General features: G+C 40.8%; 1 protein-coding gene across 4 annotated transcripts in view; it reads right to left on the bottom strand.

The window, feature by feature from the left end:
* Window positions 1–3,184: 3,184 nt before the first annotated feature.
* Window positions 3,185–12,785, bottom strand: part of GAD1 (glutamate decarboxylase 1) — a 42,798-nt gene continuing 33,197 nt past the window's right edge. For 3 of the 4 annotated variants that reach the window (XM_040475354.1, XM_040475355.1, XM_040475353.1), the window contains 5 exons: window positions 10,994–11,072; window positions 9,707–9,856; window positions 7,243–7,350; window positions 5,622–5,711; window positions 3,185–4,849 (listed from right to left, as the gene is read on the bottom strand). In XM_040475354.1, coding sequence (XP_040331288.1) covers window positions 4,676–4,849; window positions 5,622–5,711; window positions 7,243–7,350; window positions 9,707–9,856; window positions 10,994–11,072 — 601 coding nt within the window. In that variant the 3' untranslated portion in view covers window positions 3,185–4,675. The remainder of the gene's footprint in view (window positions 4,850–5,621; window positions 5,712–7,242; window positions 7,351–9,706; window positions 9,857–10,993; window positions 11,073–12,785) is intronic. The other variant, XM_040475357.1, reaches the window with a different exon arrangement.

Here is a 12,785-nt window from a genome sequence, read left to right as displayed (position 1 = left end):
TCACTGCTTGTGAGTTCAAGCCCCGCATTGGCTCTGTGCTGGCAGCTCAGAGCCTAGAACCTGCTTCAGATTCTGTCTCTGTCTCTCTGCCCCTCCCCTGCTCGCTCTCTGTCTCTCTGTCTCTCTCAAATATAAAATTAAAAAAAAAAAAACATAAAAAAAAAAGAATAGCAATTATTTCTCAGGAAAGAGGAAACATCCAGGTAAGAAGGGTTCACGATGGGTTGGACAGCTCTAAGGTACTGATAATGTTTTATTTCTTTGGCTGAGAAGTGGGTACTTAAGTATTCTGTTATTATTTATCCTTTACTTGCCTGTTTAAAAGAAAAGTAAAAACAAAAAACCACACCAAAACCCTCCTTATATATTCCACATACTGCTTTTTTTAAGCTTATTTGAGAGAGAGAGAAAGGGAGAGAGTGCATGCATGTGTGGATCAGGAGCAGGGCGGAGGGGGGGGGGGGAGAGAGAGAGAGAGAGAGAGAGAGAGAGAGAATCCCAAGTAGGTTCCATGTTCAGGGCAGAGCCTGAAGTGGAGCTCAACCCCATAAATCAGAAGATCATGACCTAAGCCAAAATCAAGAGTCAAGTGCTCAGCAGACTGAGCCACACAGGGGCCCCCTACATACTGATTATAAATAAAAGGGACACCACCCAAGAGTATGGCATGGGGAGAAGGGCTCCCAACAAATGGTTTGGACAGGGTAGATTGTCAAGAGGGCCAGCGCTGAGCATGAGTCCTAAGCGGTCTCAGGAGGAAAGACCTTGACTTCATCAAAAGTGTTTCATAAAAAAGCAAATGAAAATCACAGCAAGATACCACTATTAGTTCAAAAACGTATGTCTATATAAAAACTTGCACACAAATGTGCTAATAGCATCATTTACAATGACCAAAAAAGTGGAAATAACCCCAATGTCCATTGAACTGATGAATAGATAAATAAAATGGAGTATAGGGGCACCTGGGTGGCTCAGGCGGTTAAGCATCCAACTTCGGCTCAGGGGCTCAGATCATGATCTCAGGGTTTAGGAGTTTGAGCCCTGCCTCAGCCTCTGCAAAGATGTTGCAGAGCCTGCTTGGGATTCTCTCACTCCCTGTCTTTCTGCTCCTCCCTTACTTGCGTGTGCTCTCTCTCTCTCAAAATACATAAATAAACTTAAAAAACATGTAGTATATCTCTACATGGAATATTATTCAGCAATGAAGGGAATGAAGTAGTGATAAATGCTACAGCATGGATGAGCCTTGAAAACACGCTAAGTGAAAGAAGTCAGTCACAAAAGACCACCTTCGTGTGATTTCATTTATATGAAGTGTCTAGAAAAGGCAAATCTGTAGACAGAAAGTAGATTAGTGGTTTCCAGGGGCTAGAGGGGATATTTGTATGGGAATGAGGAATGACTGCTAATGGGTACAAGGCTTCTTTTTGGGATGATAGAAATGTTCTAAAATTGATTGTGATAATGGATATAGAGCTCTGGGAATATTCTACAAGCCAGGAAGTTATCACTTTAAAGGGGTGAATTATATGGTTATGTAAATTATATCTCAATAAAGCCATAACCAAAAAAAAAGAAAGACTAAAATTTGTCAAAATTTATAAGAACAACTGTCAGCGAAAATACAGAGCAACTGGAAAATTGGTACATTGCTGGTGAGAATGCCAAACAGTACAGCCACTTTGGAAAACAGTAGAGCAGTTTCTCGTAAAGTTAAACACACTCTTACCATATGATCTAACAATTCTATATCGAGGCATTTACCCAAGTGAAACGAAAACCTATGTTCACACACACGTCTGCAGACTAACATTTAGAACGACTTTATTTTAATCGCCGCAAAGTGCAAACAACCCAAATTTCCCTCTGTGAGGAAATGGATAAACACACTGGCACATCCATACAAATGGAACACTATGCAGGAATAAAAGGAATTAACAACTGATACAGACAAAACATGGATGGATTCAAATGCATTGTGTTAAGTGAAAGGAACCGGACTCAAAAGGCTACATATTATATGATTCCATTTACGTGATGGGAAAGGCAAAACCCTAGGGACAGAAAACAAACCAGAAGTTGCCAGGAATTAGGGATTGGGAGAGGTGGTGCGTACAAAGGGATGTGGGGAAATTTCTTGTAGTGGTAGTTATGTGACTGAATGGGTTTGTCAGAACTCGCAGAACACTATACACAGTACGCTATAAAGAATGAATTTTATTGTATCTTTGACTTTACCTTAATTAAAAAAAATCCCCATTCCACCCCCTCCCTACCTCATGGTCCCATGAGAAAAAAACTCTCATGGACCAGAGGCCCTGATGCTAGATGAGAATTTATCAGCTACCTAAAATTGTGCCTCTGTTACTTTAATCCCTCTGCCTCTAGGGGAAACGCAGCAGCTAGGTAGCAGAGATGAGCTGAAGAGTAAAAAGGAGAAGCTGACCTTATCTGAACACCAGCCCCTCTCCCCATGCCACTACGGGACTGCAGCCTAAAACACTGTCAGGCCGAGGGAGGGTCCCTGTTGTATAAAAACGTGAAGTCTTACTACACTGAGCTGGACATTTGGTTGCTAAGATGAAACTGTTCTTATAACTGAGAGGCCAGCAAAGCTTTGGGATTGACCTGAATTCAAACAGGGGCGTGGAAAGAATCATACCACAGAGAGGATTTGAAGGAACAGTGGCAGATAGAATAAAGTGACTGTGATCATCTCCCCGTGGGACTCTGTTTACTACAACAGTTACATGTGAAGTCAGGATGCTCATTACAAAGGACTTTTATCTAACCTCTGTGTGTGCTGAATAGAGAACTCCTTGTATTCCAAATGAGTGAAATGGTATTATTATAGCTAAATAGAATGTTGTAGAAAATGGGCCCTATTTCCTAACAATCCAGCACCAAAACGTATTTCCTGAGAAAGTGAATTGGGCCCACTGCTCAAGCATAAGCAGCAGTGAGGCACGATTCTGTGATCTTAGAAGTATCCAGATACCACAGATGCCAAATGCTGTAAGACCCCTACTAGAAGGAAACTTTATCTGCCACGCACTCTACTGTAACCCCAGTGCCTAGAATGGTGGCTGCGACAGAGGAAGAAAACATGTGTCGAATGACTGCATGAATGGAACTCCAAGATGCAAATAGGAAAAAGAGAAACAGGGATGGCTTTTCTTTCTCTAGGCTTGAACTGCAAATTTTATTTAATTACAGTCATAATGATTGTACAGATCAGGGGGTCAGGCACCTATGACAGTGGGTTGAGTCCCAATACCCTTAAGAAGGTTACTGACCGTCACCTAAAGTCAGCTGGTGGAAAGGAGATGGGCTGTGGTGACCCGTAACCATCACTGGAAAGCTCTGTGTATCAAACACAAACTAGGAGAAAATTTTGTTCCAATTCTCCATGGAGAATATTTTTATTTGTTTATATTCTTCTTGCATACTCTAAAACGCACAGTGTGAATTTCCTTTCCTCAAAAACAGTTGTGAGCCTGGTCAGTTTATCGGAGCTCTTCAGAAGGTCTTCGGAAACGTTGCCTTAGGTTTGAGCTAAGCGAGTCACAGAGATTGGTCATGAACTACTACAAAATTACAGGAGATCTAGTTATAATCCAACAGTTACTAGAAAAGCGTTGAGAACACCAGACACACAGCCAGACGGAGAGAGTAATAGAAGACCAGATGCTATTTAAGTAATGGGATTTCCGTATAGATGATTCTATGTACAGTATCAGAATTCTCTTACAGACAGTAAACTTAGGCTTCAATCATTATTTTAAGGGCACTCTAATATAAATACAAGTCTCACTAATTTTAATCTTTTTTCTTTGGCTCACAAATGCACGAAAATACCATAAACAGTTTTCTGAACTTACTGCATTAATATATAAATAAGATACATTACAAATGGGAAGAAAATACAAGATGCCTCTTTAACATGGTAAATCTCTGAATATAAATAAGCAATTATTTCATTTACCTACAATTTAAACAGTCATTGAAACCATTACATGTGTCCTTCCCCTACCCCCCAAAGGTCAGACAACAGAAATATACACAATCTACACAAATTAGTCTCTAAAAATACAGCAACAGTACACTTGTAACAATGACTCTGCTACAATTTTCCCCTCACAGGATACTAATGGGGAGGGTGTGACTCTTGTCATCTAGTGGTACTTTGTCTCATCTGTCATCACTTTAGTTAGGAGAAACACTGACAACAAAGTCAACTCTCACCAACAGTATGTCCCTTGGTCCCTATGACACAACATGTTGAAAAACATCTTTCCCTGGGGTTGTTGGGCAAGCAGGTTTGCAGCATGTTTGGCCCCTCAGTAGCTGCTGAAGGTAAAGTTAATTCTCTTGGAGGGGGACACATGCTGTGATCTATCACCAAGCCACACTCACTATACATACATATACATATACAGAGAGAGGTATATATAACTGTACATATATACTGTGTTCCTAATGTGCAACTTTTTAAAAAGAACATTATTTCCTACATACTAGAACAAGCTTAAGTAATGTTTAAACAGTAGTCTTCAAGATATTATATTTTCCCTCAGTGAAATAGCCTATGTGTTTTGGCAATTTATAGAGATTATTCTAGAATGCCAGAAGGAAAGGGAATTCCCATAAACTCATGTTCTATGGAGGGCAATTACAGATCCTGGCCCAGTCTTTCTATCTCCTCGATGAGGAAGTCAATATCGGACTGTGTAGCAGCTGGGTTCGAGATGACCATCCGGAAAAAGTTGGCCTTGTCCCCCTGGGGCTGGTAGCCAACCATGGTCGTGCCAGACTCCATCATCAGGGCTTTGATTTTGGGGGCCACCTTGTGACGGAAAACACGAAACCAAACTCAAGACCAATATTAACACAACTCTCTTAATGCAAACCATTTCCTAGTTGAAAAAAAGAGCAATATACGTTTTGCTATTTGTATTTGTACTGGTATAAAAGCAAATATTTTATATTCTAGTTTCCTCAGTGGTTAGTACCCAATGACTAAGTCTATCCTATCATAAATTCCCTCAGAAACTACTGTGTGACTGAATTTCGAAAGTCAGTCATAGAACAATGATAAAATAAAAAACAAAAACAAAAAACTCTTATGGGCTGCAACACAAATTAAGGCTTCTGAATAATCCAGAGCCCAGGATACTGCCTGGCACATAGATTATGCTCAATGAATATTCGTTAGATGAATAAAATCTTATATAAATTAAGTATTAATACCAACAACTACAAATAATAAAATCGATATAGAAATCAACTGGAATGAAGCAATATTAGAGTAGACTTGAACTTAAAAGATATGTTAACAGACACAGTTTAATACAGAAGTTCCCAGGAATACGCATATCATTCGATTGTCCTGCATACCGCAACACCAAACTGAGACAGGGGTGCGTCCTTTAGAGGTTCCCGCTGTATCTGAATCACAGCAAGGGGACAATCCAGAGCCAAAAAGAATATAACAAGATGGCTCCCTACTACCCCAACTCTTTATTTTTTATTTCTCTTCCATTAGAAGGACACATAAAGTGTTCTGACCAGCCAGAGAAATTGCAGAGGGTTAGATGAGACAAGAAAAGAGTCCATACCCTGTGTAGTTTTTCCCGTCGTTCAGGGCTATCTGGAATGCCCCTGAGGCTTTGTGGAATATACCAGAAACAGACATTTGTATGCTCAGGCTGCAGAAATTTTCACAAACAAAGAAACAAAACAGAAACTATGAGAACTTGAAAAAAAGCTATTCCCAAACCCCTATGTACCCTTGGTGGAAGGTTCTCAGACCAAAAAACAAAACAAAACAAAACAAAACAAAACAAAAAATCCCACACACATTTAAAAAAAAAAAAAAAAAGGGCTTCAAGTCCATTTTGAAAGCATTGTTATTTCTATACTAGGGAGAACAATACCTAGTTTGTCCAGTCATATCTGGCAAGAGAGCGGTTTCCCATAACCAATTTTCTAGATTACTATATTTACCACTTTTAAACATTGAACTGTTAAAAAATCATTACATTTGGGTAGTTTTTAAAGAGTATTATTCATCTTGCCATTTTGTAGTGCCTCATATATAGAAGATGCTGGACACAGTTTATTTTGATAGTGAATATTTTGTGAGTTTTATTATATTAATTCTGAATCTTTCATTGATTAGTCAGGATTATCATAATGAATATTAATACCAGCTCTAAACCATAAGACAGACCTCACTGAGATGCCTAGAACTGTTTAGTGTCTCTGTTCTAAGAACTCCTATCCTTTTAGAGTTCTTCTGTATTCTTGACATAATTTTTCAATTTCCTTCCTAGGCTGCTATTTGCTATCACTGTGCCTTCCTCTAACTGGCTTGAGACATCACATTTGTCTCTAATCTGCTAGTAGAATGTTTAAAATAGTGTAAATGATCCAAGTGTGGTCCCATAGGTGAAATGCATGAGAACTGTATCATTAAGTTGAACTGCTCAGGGCTTTTTCGTCCTCGTCTGGTGACTCTCTAGTGTGTTCCTAATAGCTTAGGCTGCCTGACAAATAGACTAAGTTGAATGGAGGTGGTGTTATATTATAATGGGTTATGAGTGGATTTCCTTTTATTAAATACTGGCTCCTATTCCAACTTCCTTTATCCAACTGAGAGTTCCATTAGGGCAGAGACAATATCTGTTTTGGTCACTACTATATAACCCAGTTCACGGCATAGGGCCTGGCACAAAGCAAGGATTCAGTCAATACCTGTATGACAAGGATCTTGTTATGTGTAATGTGGATATGAACTCAGAGCAGAAGCAATTTTATCTTGCTCTCCTCATAATGAATCTATGTAAAGTAGAACTTCATTTTAGAACAAGTCTTAGAAGACAAGGATATACCCATCTTATAAGCTTCATGGAACTGAGAAATACTTATCACGAAGTTCAACACAGTGATTGATAATACACACCCAGGAAAGATAAAGGATTCAAACGTGCCAAGGAAAGATTTCTTGTCTGCAAAGGACTGGTCAAGAGCTGGACAATTTTAGAAAAGGCAAATGGCAAAAGTCATTCCAAAGCTATCAAAAGAAAAGCTCATAGACACAGAGGGAATTAAATGAAAAGTGCATAAAGACAAAAATTCAGAAGTAGCCTCCAGCAATGTGGGAAAATATGGCTTCAGGAGCATCCCTCATTAGATTTTCTGGAAATGCTGTGCATCTAGTCCATGATGACAACTTACCTCACCATCGAAAACCATCTCAAATTCTTCTCTGTTTTTTATCTTGGCATAGAGGTATTCAGCCAGCTCCAAGCATTTGTTGATCTGATTTTCAAATCCCACTGTGCCCTGGTTTAGAAAAAGAAAAGTCATGTTTGTTGGTGATGGGTTGTATTTTCCTGTGACGGGTGTTTGAGAAAGCTATGCTGACCCTATCTATTGGAAATACACGAGAGTATTCTTGGAGATGGTTAAAAAGAACTGCTTAATTAAATGAGTACAGTTTCTTCACAGCACTGCACCCAATAATATGAAGTGTGTCTATTCTCTTTTGAAGGCACTCTAGTCTCTGGGCAGTTATTGTCAATAGGGCTTTTAGCTTCCCTCTAGTTACTCACAGCCTGGATCTGAAGCCTGTTGCTAGTTTGCTTTGGGATCGTGGTATTCAAATTGTTGCCTATGGATTGAGGACAGTCCACAAACTGTAACTGGTGCAAGATAATGTAAGAACAGAAATTGAGGGGCGCCTGGGTGGCTCAGTTGGTTAAGCGTCTGACTCTTGATTTCAGTTCAGGTCATGATCTCACGGTTTGTGAGATCAAGCCCCGCTTCAGGTTTTGTGTTGACAGCATGGAGTCTTCTTGGGATTCATTCATTCATTCATTCATTCATTCATCTCTCTCTCCCCCTCCCTCCCTCCCTTTCACTCACAGTCTCTCTCTCTCCCCCCCCCCCGCTTACCCTTCCCCCACTCACAGTCTCCCCCCCAAAATAAATAAACTTAAAAAAAAAGAAATTGAGATTAAGCAGTAAGAAAACTTAATATAATTTTGACAGAGTAATTTTATGTCTACTGAATCTAGTTTTAAAAATTGATGTTTAAGCCTTATATACTTTTTACTTTCATTTTTCTAGTAATTTATCTTTACTGTATTGGTCCATGATAGATTCTTCACCACAAATAGTTTGAGAAATACTACTTTAGAACCCACCTTTCCCAGCAGTAAGTCCTAGCCAAGCATGTCCCCAAACTCCCTGGCAGGCTATCTTCCATATAACAGTATTATATCCCTTTTTGGTGATAGGCAGGCAAGCAGATGGGGAAGCCATTGGTCTCCGTACATGCCCTGAGATTCCAACAGCTCCAGTTATTGACAAACTGGTTGAGCATGAGTTTCAAAAACCAGCACGGCTGATTAATAACAGCGGCATGGGGGTTGTTGAGTGGGTCAGTGTTAACAAGGGGAGCAGACGCGCAAGGCTGGCTTGTGGATTGCTAATGGGCCTGGGCAGAATCCAACACAGGCAAAGCATGAGCCTCCCCAAGTAGTCACTGTTGAGTGTACACCTTGTCCAGTCTATTTTCCACTTGAGAAAGAAGCTTGCACCAGGGTCTCATCTCAGCAACCGATTCGCTATGAGCCAAACTCCCGGCAGACGGTTCAAGAGGTTATTGTCAGGCAAAATGAAGACACAAATTACTGATGTAAGCCACGTGGTCATTATATTTCTAAACGATAGGGCTCCTTCTCTTCTTGCAGTTCATGGCTATTTATATGCTTAAAATACCCATGATTACTTGGTGGTAGAAATCATATTCAGACTATTTCTATATCAAGACAAAATGACTTAATGAGGGAAAAAAACTAATAATCCATTAAATCCTTCTACCGAAGAAACATTAGATGAGATGTATCACTGGAAAACTTCATTGTTTTGGTATTAGGAGACACAGTTTCAAGTGTGGAAATTATTAAAACTAATTTACAGTAGGTAAGTAAAAACAACGGTTGCAATAAAGAGATGTGACATGAAAATTGCCTTTACTTGATTGCATAAAAATACTTTTGAAACAAATAGTCAAAATGGTAATCGCCCTCACTCAAATTCAGGGGGAAATTCCAATAGTTTGCTTTTTGTTCCTAGACACAGAAATGCAACTTGAAAAATTAATAAATGCAGACACAGCATGCCTTAGCCTAGCAGCAGGATTTCTCAGAATAAAATATGCATTTTCTAGAATAACATGAAAAGTACAAATAATGAGAAAGCTATTATTTAAATAGAACTAAAAACTGTCACATATAACCCATGATTGGAGTCCTCATAAGAAATTCAGGGTTCTGCATAGAATGACACAGTAATTTTATCTCTATCTCTTTCTCTACATCTGCACTAAATAATTTCAGCATCCCTAAGGATTGCAGTGGAAGTCCTTTTTTGGCATAATTTTTAGTTGTTATAAGAGGAAGTTACAAGAAAACTTCGTGTTAATTCAAATTGAGAACACAGAATGGAAGGAGGGAGAGTGTGACATAAGGGATAAAGTGATCTCATTCGCAAACAGAAAATACGGTTAACTCAATTATCTAGATATCGATTACACACATGTTAAATTATCTGTGATACACCTTTGCCTCTCTTTTGCCGGCCAGCCTGTGCAAATTGCATTTCTGCTCTCTTTCCTGAATTCACCCCTTCGTACCTTTGCTTTCCACATCAGCCAGAACTTGAAAATGTCCACGTGGCGGCCACACTGGATTGCCTTGTCCCCAGTGTCATAGGAGACATCATACTGTTTGTCTGGCTGGAAAAGGTATCCTGCACACATCTGGTTGCATCCTTGGAGTATACCCTATCGTGCAAATCAAGACAAATTTGCATCATAGGTCAAGACATAGGACAAGTTTGTATTCATAGGTCAGAGACGTGGGTGGCTTTGGAACAGGGCTGGTAGGTAGGAAGGAGGGACTTGGGATCACCTGAAACTTTCTTTTAAAGTCTTTATGAGGCCTTGCATTTGTTCTGACGTCTTTCTTGAAAACCACCCTTGGAAAAACCTTTGCCCCTTTCTCTCTGTCACTCTGATTATTAAATGATTTTTTTTTGTCTCAGATGCTTACCACAAGGGACCCACTGTGCCTCTAAGAGGCATTTAGAAACGTGTGTGGGGTGTTTGGGGTTGTTTCCAAGACTGGGAAGTGCTATGGTGTTCAGTGGGTAAAGGTTGGGGATATAAACTTCCTGCAGGGAGTGGGACAGTCTCAGGCTATGAGGAATTTTCCTCCCCAAAAGTGCCCCTCCCACCCCAAAAGTCTTCTAGTCTTTTCCAGGATCTCCTGTGATGTTTCCAGACACGCTATTAGGAAAGGAGTAAGAGCCTGGGCAGGTTCTGGCTCCTACAAACTGGAGACAGATTTTTGGAATGCCTCGTGTGCAAACGTTTTACTGGAGCAACAGTGCTTTGAGAGCAGGGTCTTATTATTAGATGCTTAAAGAACTAACTCATTTAACAGAAGCTTTTTAGCCAACATTCCTAGTTGCCCTAACTTGACATTTGCAGCTGTTGTTCCGCCTAATTTACTTCAGCTCTTGGGAACACAAATTCATGCTAAGAACCTGCAGTAGGTTCCAGTGAGCCCTTTTTGTATTCACTGAGGTGAGAGTTTGCAGCTCACTTTTGAGCTCTCACTTTCGTTTATACAAACGTGAAGGAACACGCAATGAAAAAGTGCCCTAATAGTTTCCGTCACTGACAGGGCCCTGAGTCCTGAAGGGCAGGAAGGGCAGGAGCCAACGGGAGGCACTAGTTGGCTGAAGGCTGAGAGACAAGGGCAGGAAAGAATAGCAATGGTTGTCTCAATGGTGCTGCCAGTCTTGTGTGTTCGTCAAGTACTGCCCAACAAATAAAAATAAAACAACAGTCCATGCTTTTCTTGTGCCTCGTAAAGGACATTCGGGCTGCCAGCTCATCTTTGGAGGGAGTACAGACCTTTTCCTTGACGAGGATGGCCGAGCACTGCAACAGCACGCCCATCATCTTGTGAGGGTTCCAGGTGACTGAGTTGGCCCTGCAAGAAGCACATGATACTTTGAGAAGAAGGTGCAGGAGTCAGCAAGAGGCAACCGTCCTCTTGAGGAAAACACCGTCCACCGCAACCAGAATCGGTATATGTTTTAGATGCCTAGTCCCCCAAACTGACTAATCAAGGAGTAAACAAATATTTTGCAGGCAGTCTTAGGGGCCTAAGTTGCAGACTGCCTGTTCTAAATCACTGCTGTTAACAATAACTAACATTTATGAAGAACGTTTGTAATGTGTCCTATTGTCCCGAGAGCTTTACAGGCATTCTATCACTATGGTATCATGGTTAAGGAGTCAGGCTTTGGAGCCAGACCGCCCGGGTCTGAATCCCGGCTCTGACATTTGCTAGTTTGGGCAAGTAACATAACTCCTCTGTGCCTCAGTTTTCTTATCTGTAAAATAAGAAGTTATCCTTAACAAAGGATAAACGAGCGAATAAATACAAAATTCTAAGAACCATTCCTGAAATATCTACTTCTCACACCAACCCTGTGATGCAGCGACTATTATCGCCTCCATTTTACATGGAGAAGCCGGGCAATGAAAAGGTGAAATACATCACCCAAAGCCGAATAGCTGGGAAGTGCTAGGGCTGAGAGTCAAGCCCGGGGAGACAGACTGCAGAGCCCGTGCTCATAACTCTTCCACCAGCCTGCCTCCCTCTGGGCAACAGACTGGCTTCTTTCTGCCTTCCCCTTCTTATTTACAAAATGGGCTGGTGATGCTGACCTAACTAACTACTTATGAGGTACTATGAAGAGCGACACTACTTATGAGGTACTATGAAGCAAGGAACGATCGGATCATTCTAGACTTTGACTACTTAGCAGCATTGTTGAAATGCCAAATGAGGATGATATTGCCAGTTTAGGCTGCAATGACAGCTCACCAAGCACAGTCTCCTAGCAACCACATCAGTCATTCAGACACAGTAAAATGGTTAAGGGGCACACTAGCTAGGACATTACAGAGACAACTAAGTGTAGTGTATGATGATTGAAACTTGGCTACCTTGCTTCAGTGGTTTACGGACTCCTTCCCAATGGCCCGGCCCACAGCTGGGCTCTGCACTTTAGTATCTGTGAAGGATGCTTTCCCCAGACATAGCAACTGACTCTGAATTCTACTGCCTCTGTTTCCCCTAGAGCTAAATCCTTGCTGTGAATTTTTAACCTCCTCATCTTGCTAAGGTCCTTTAGATGGAAAATAATTTAGTGTATATGTGACTACTGGGTGTTTCAAGAAGAAGTTAGGCCTGAAGTACTTTTCCCTTTTGTGCATAATAAGTTAACCTTTGTGAAAGAGACATGTGAAGAATTGTAACAAAAGGTTACTAAATGTTTATTTCAGTAAAAATCATCACTGTCGATCCATATTTAAAAGAGTGGATTTAGGGGTGCCTGGGTGGCGCAGTCGGTTAAGCGTCCGACTTCAGCCAGGTCACGATCTTGCGGTCCGTGAGTTCGAGCCCCGCGTCGGGCTCTGGGCTGATGGCTCAGAGCCTGGAGCCTGTTTCCGATTCTGTGTCTCCCTCTCTCTCTGCCCCTCCCCCGTTCATGCTCTGTCTCTCTCTGTCCCAAAAATAAATAAACGTTAAAAGAGTGGATTTAATCAATTAAAAAAATTTCTTTTAATGTTTATTTATTTTTGAAGGAGAGAGAGAGACAGACCATGAGCTGGGGAAGAGCAGAGAGAGAGG

This window comes from Herpailurus yagouaroundi, unplaced genomic scaffold (assembly GCF_014898765.1).
Source record: "Herpailurus yagouaroundi ecotype Mexico unplaced genomic scaffold, PumYag 140, whole genome shotgun sequence".
Classification (NCBI taxonomy): Eukaryota; Metazoa; Chordata; class Mammalia; order Carnivora; family Felidae; genus Herpailurus; species Herpailurus yagouaroundi.
This window is presented reverse-complemented; position numbering and strand designations above follow the sequence as displayed.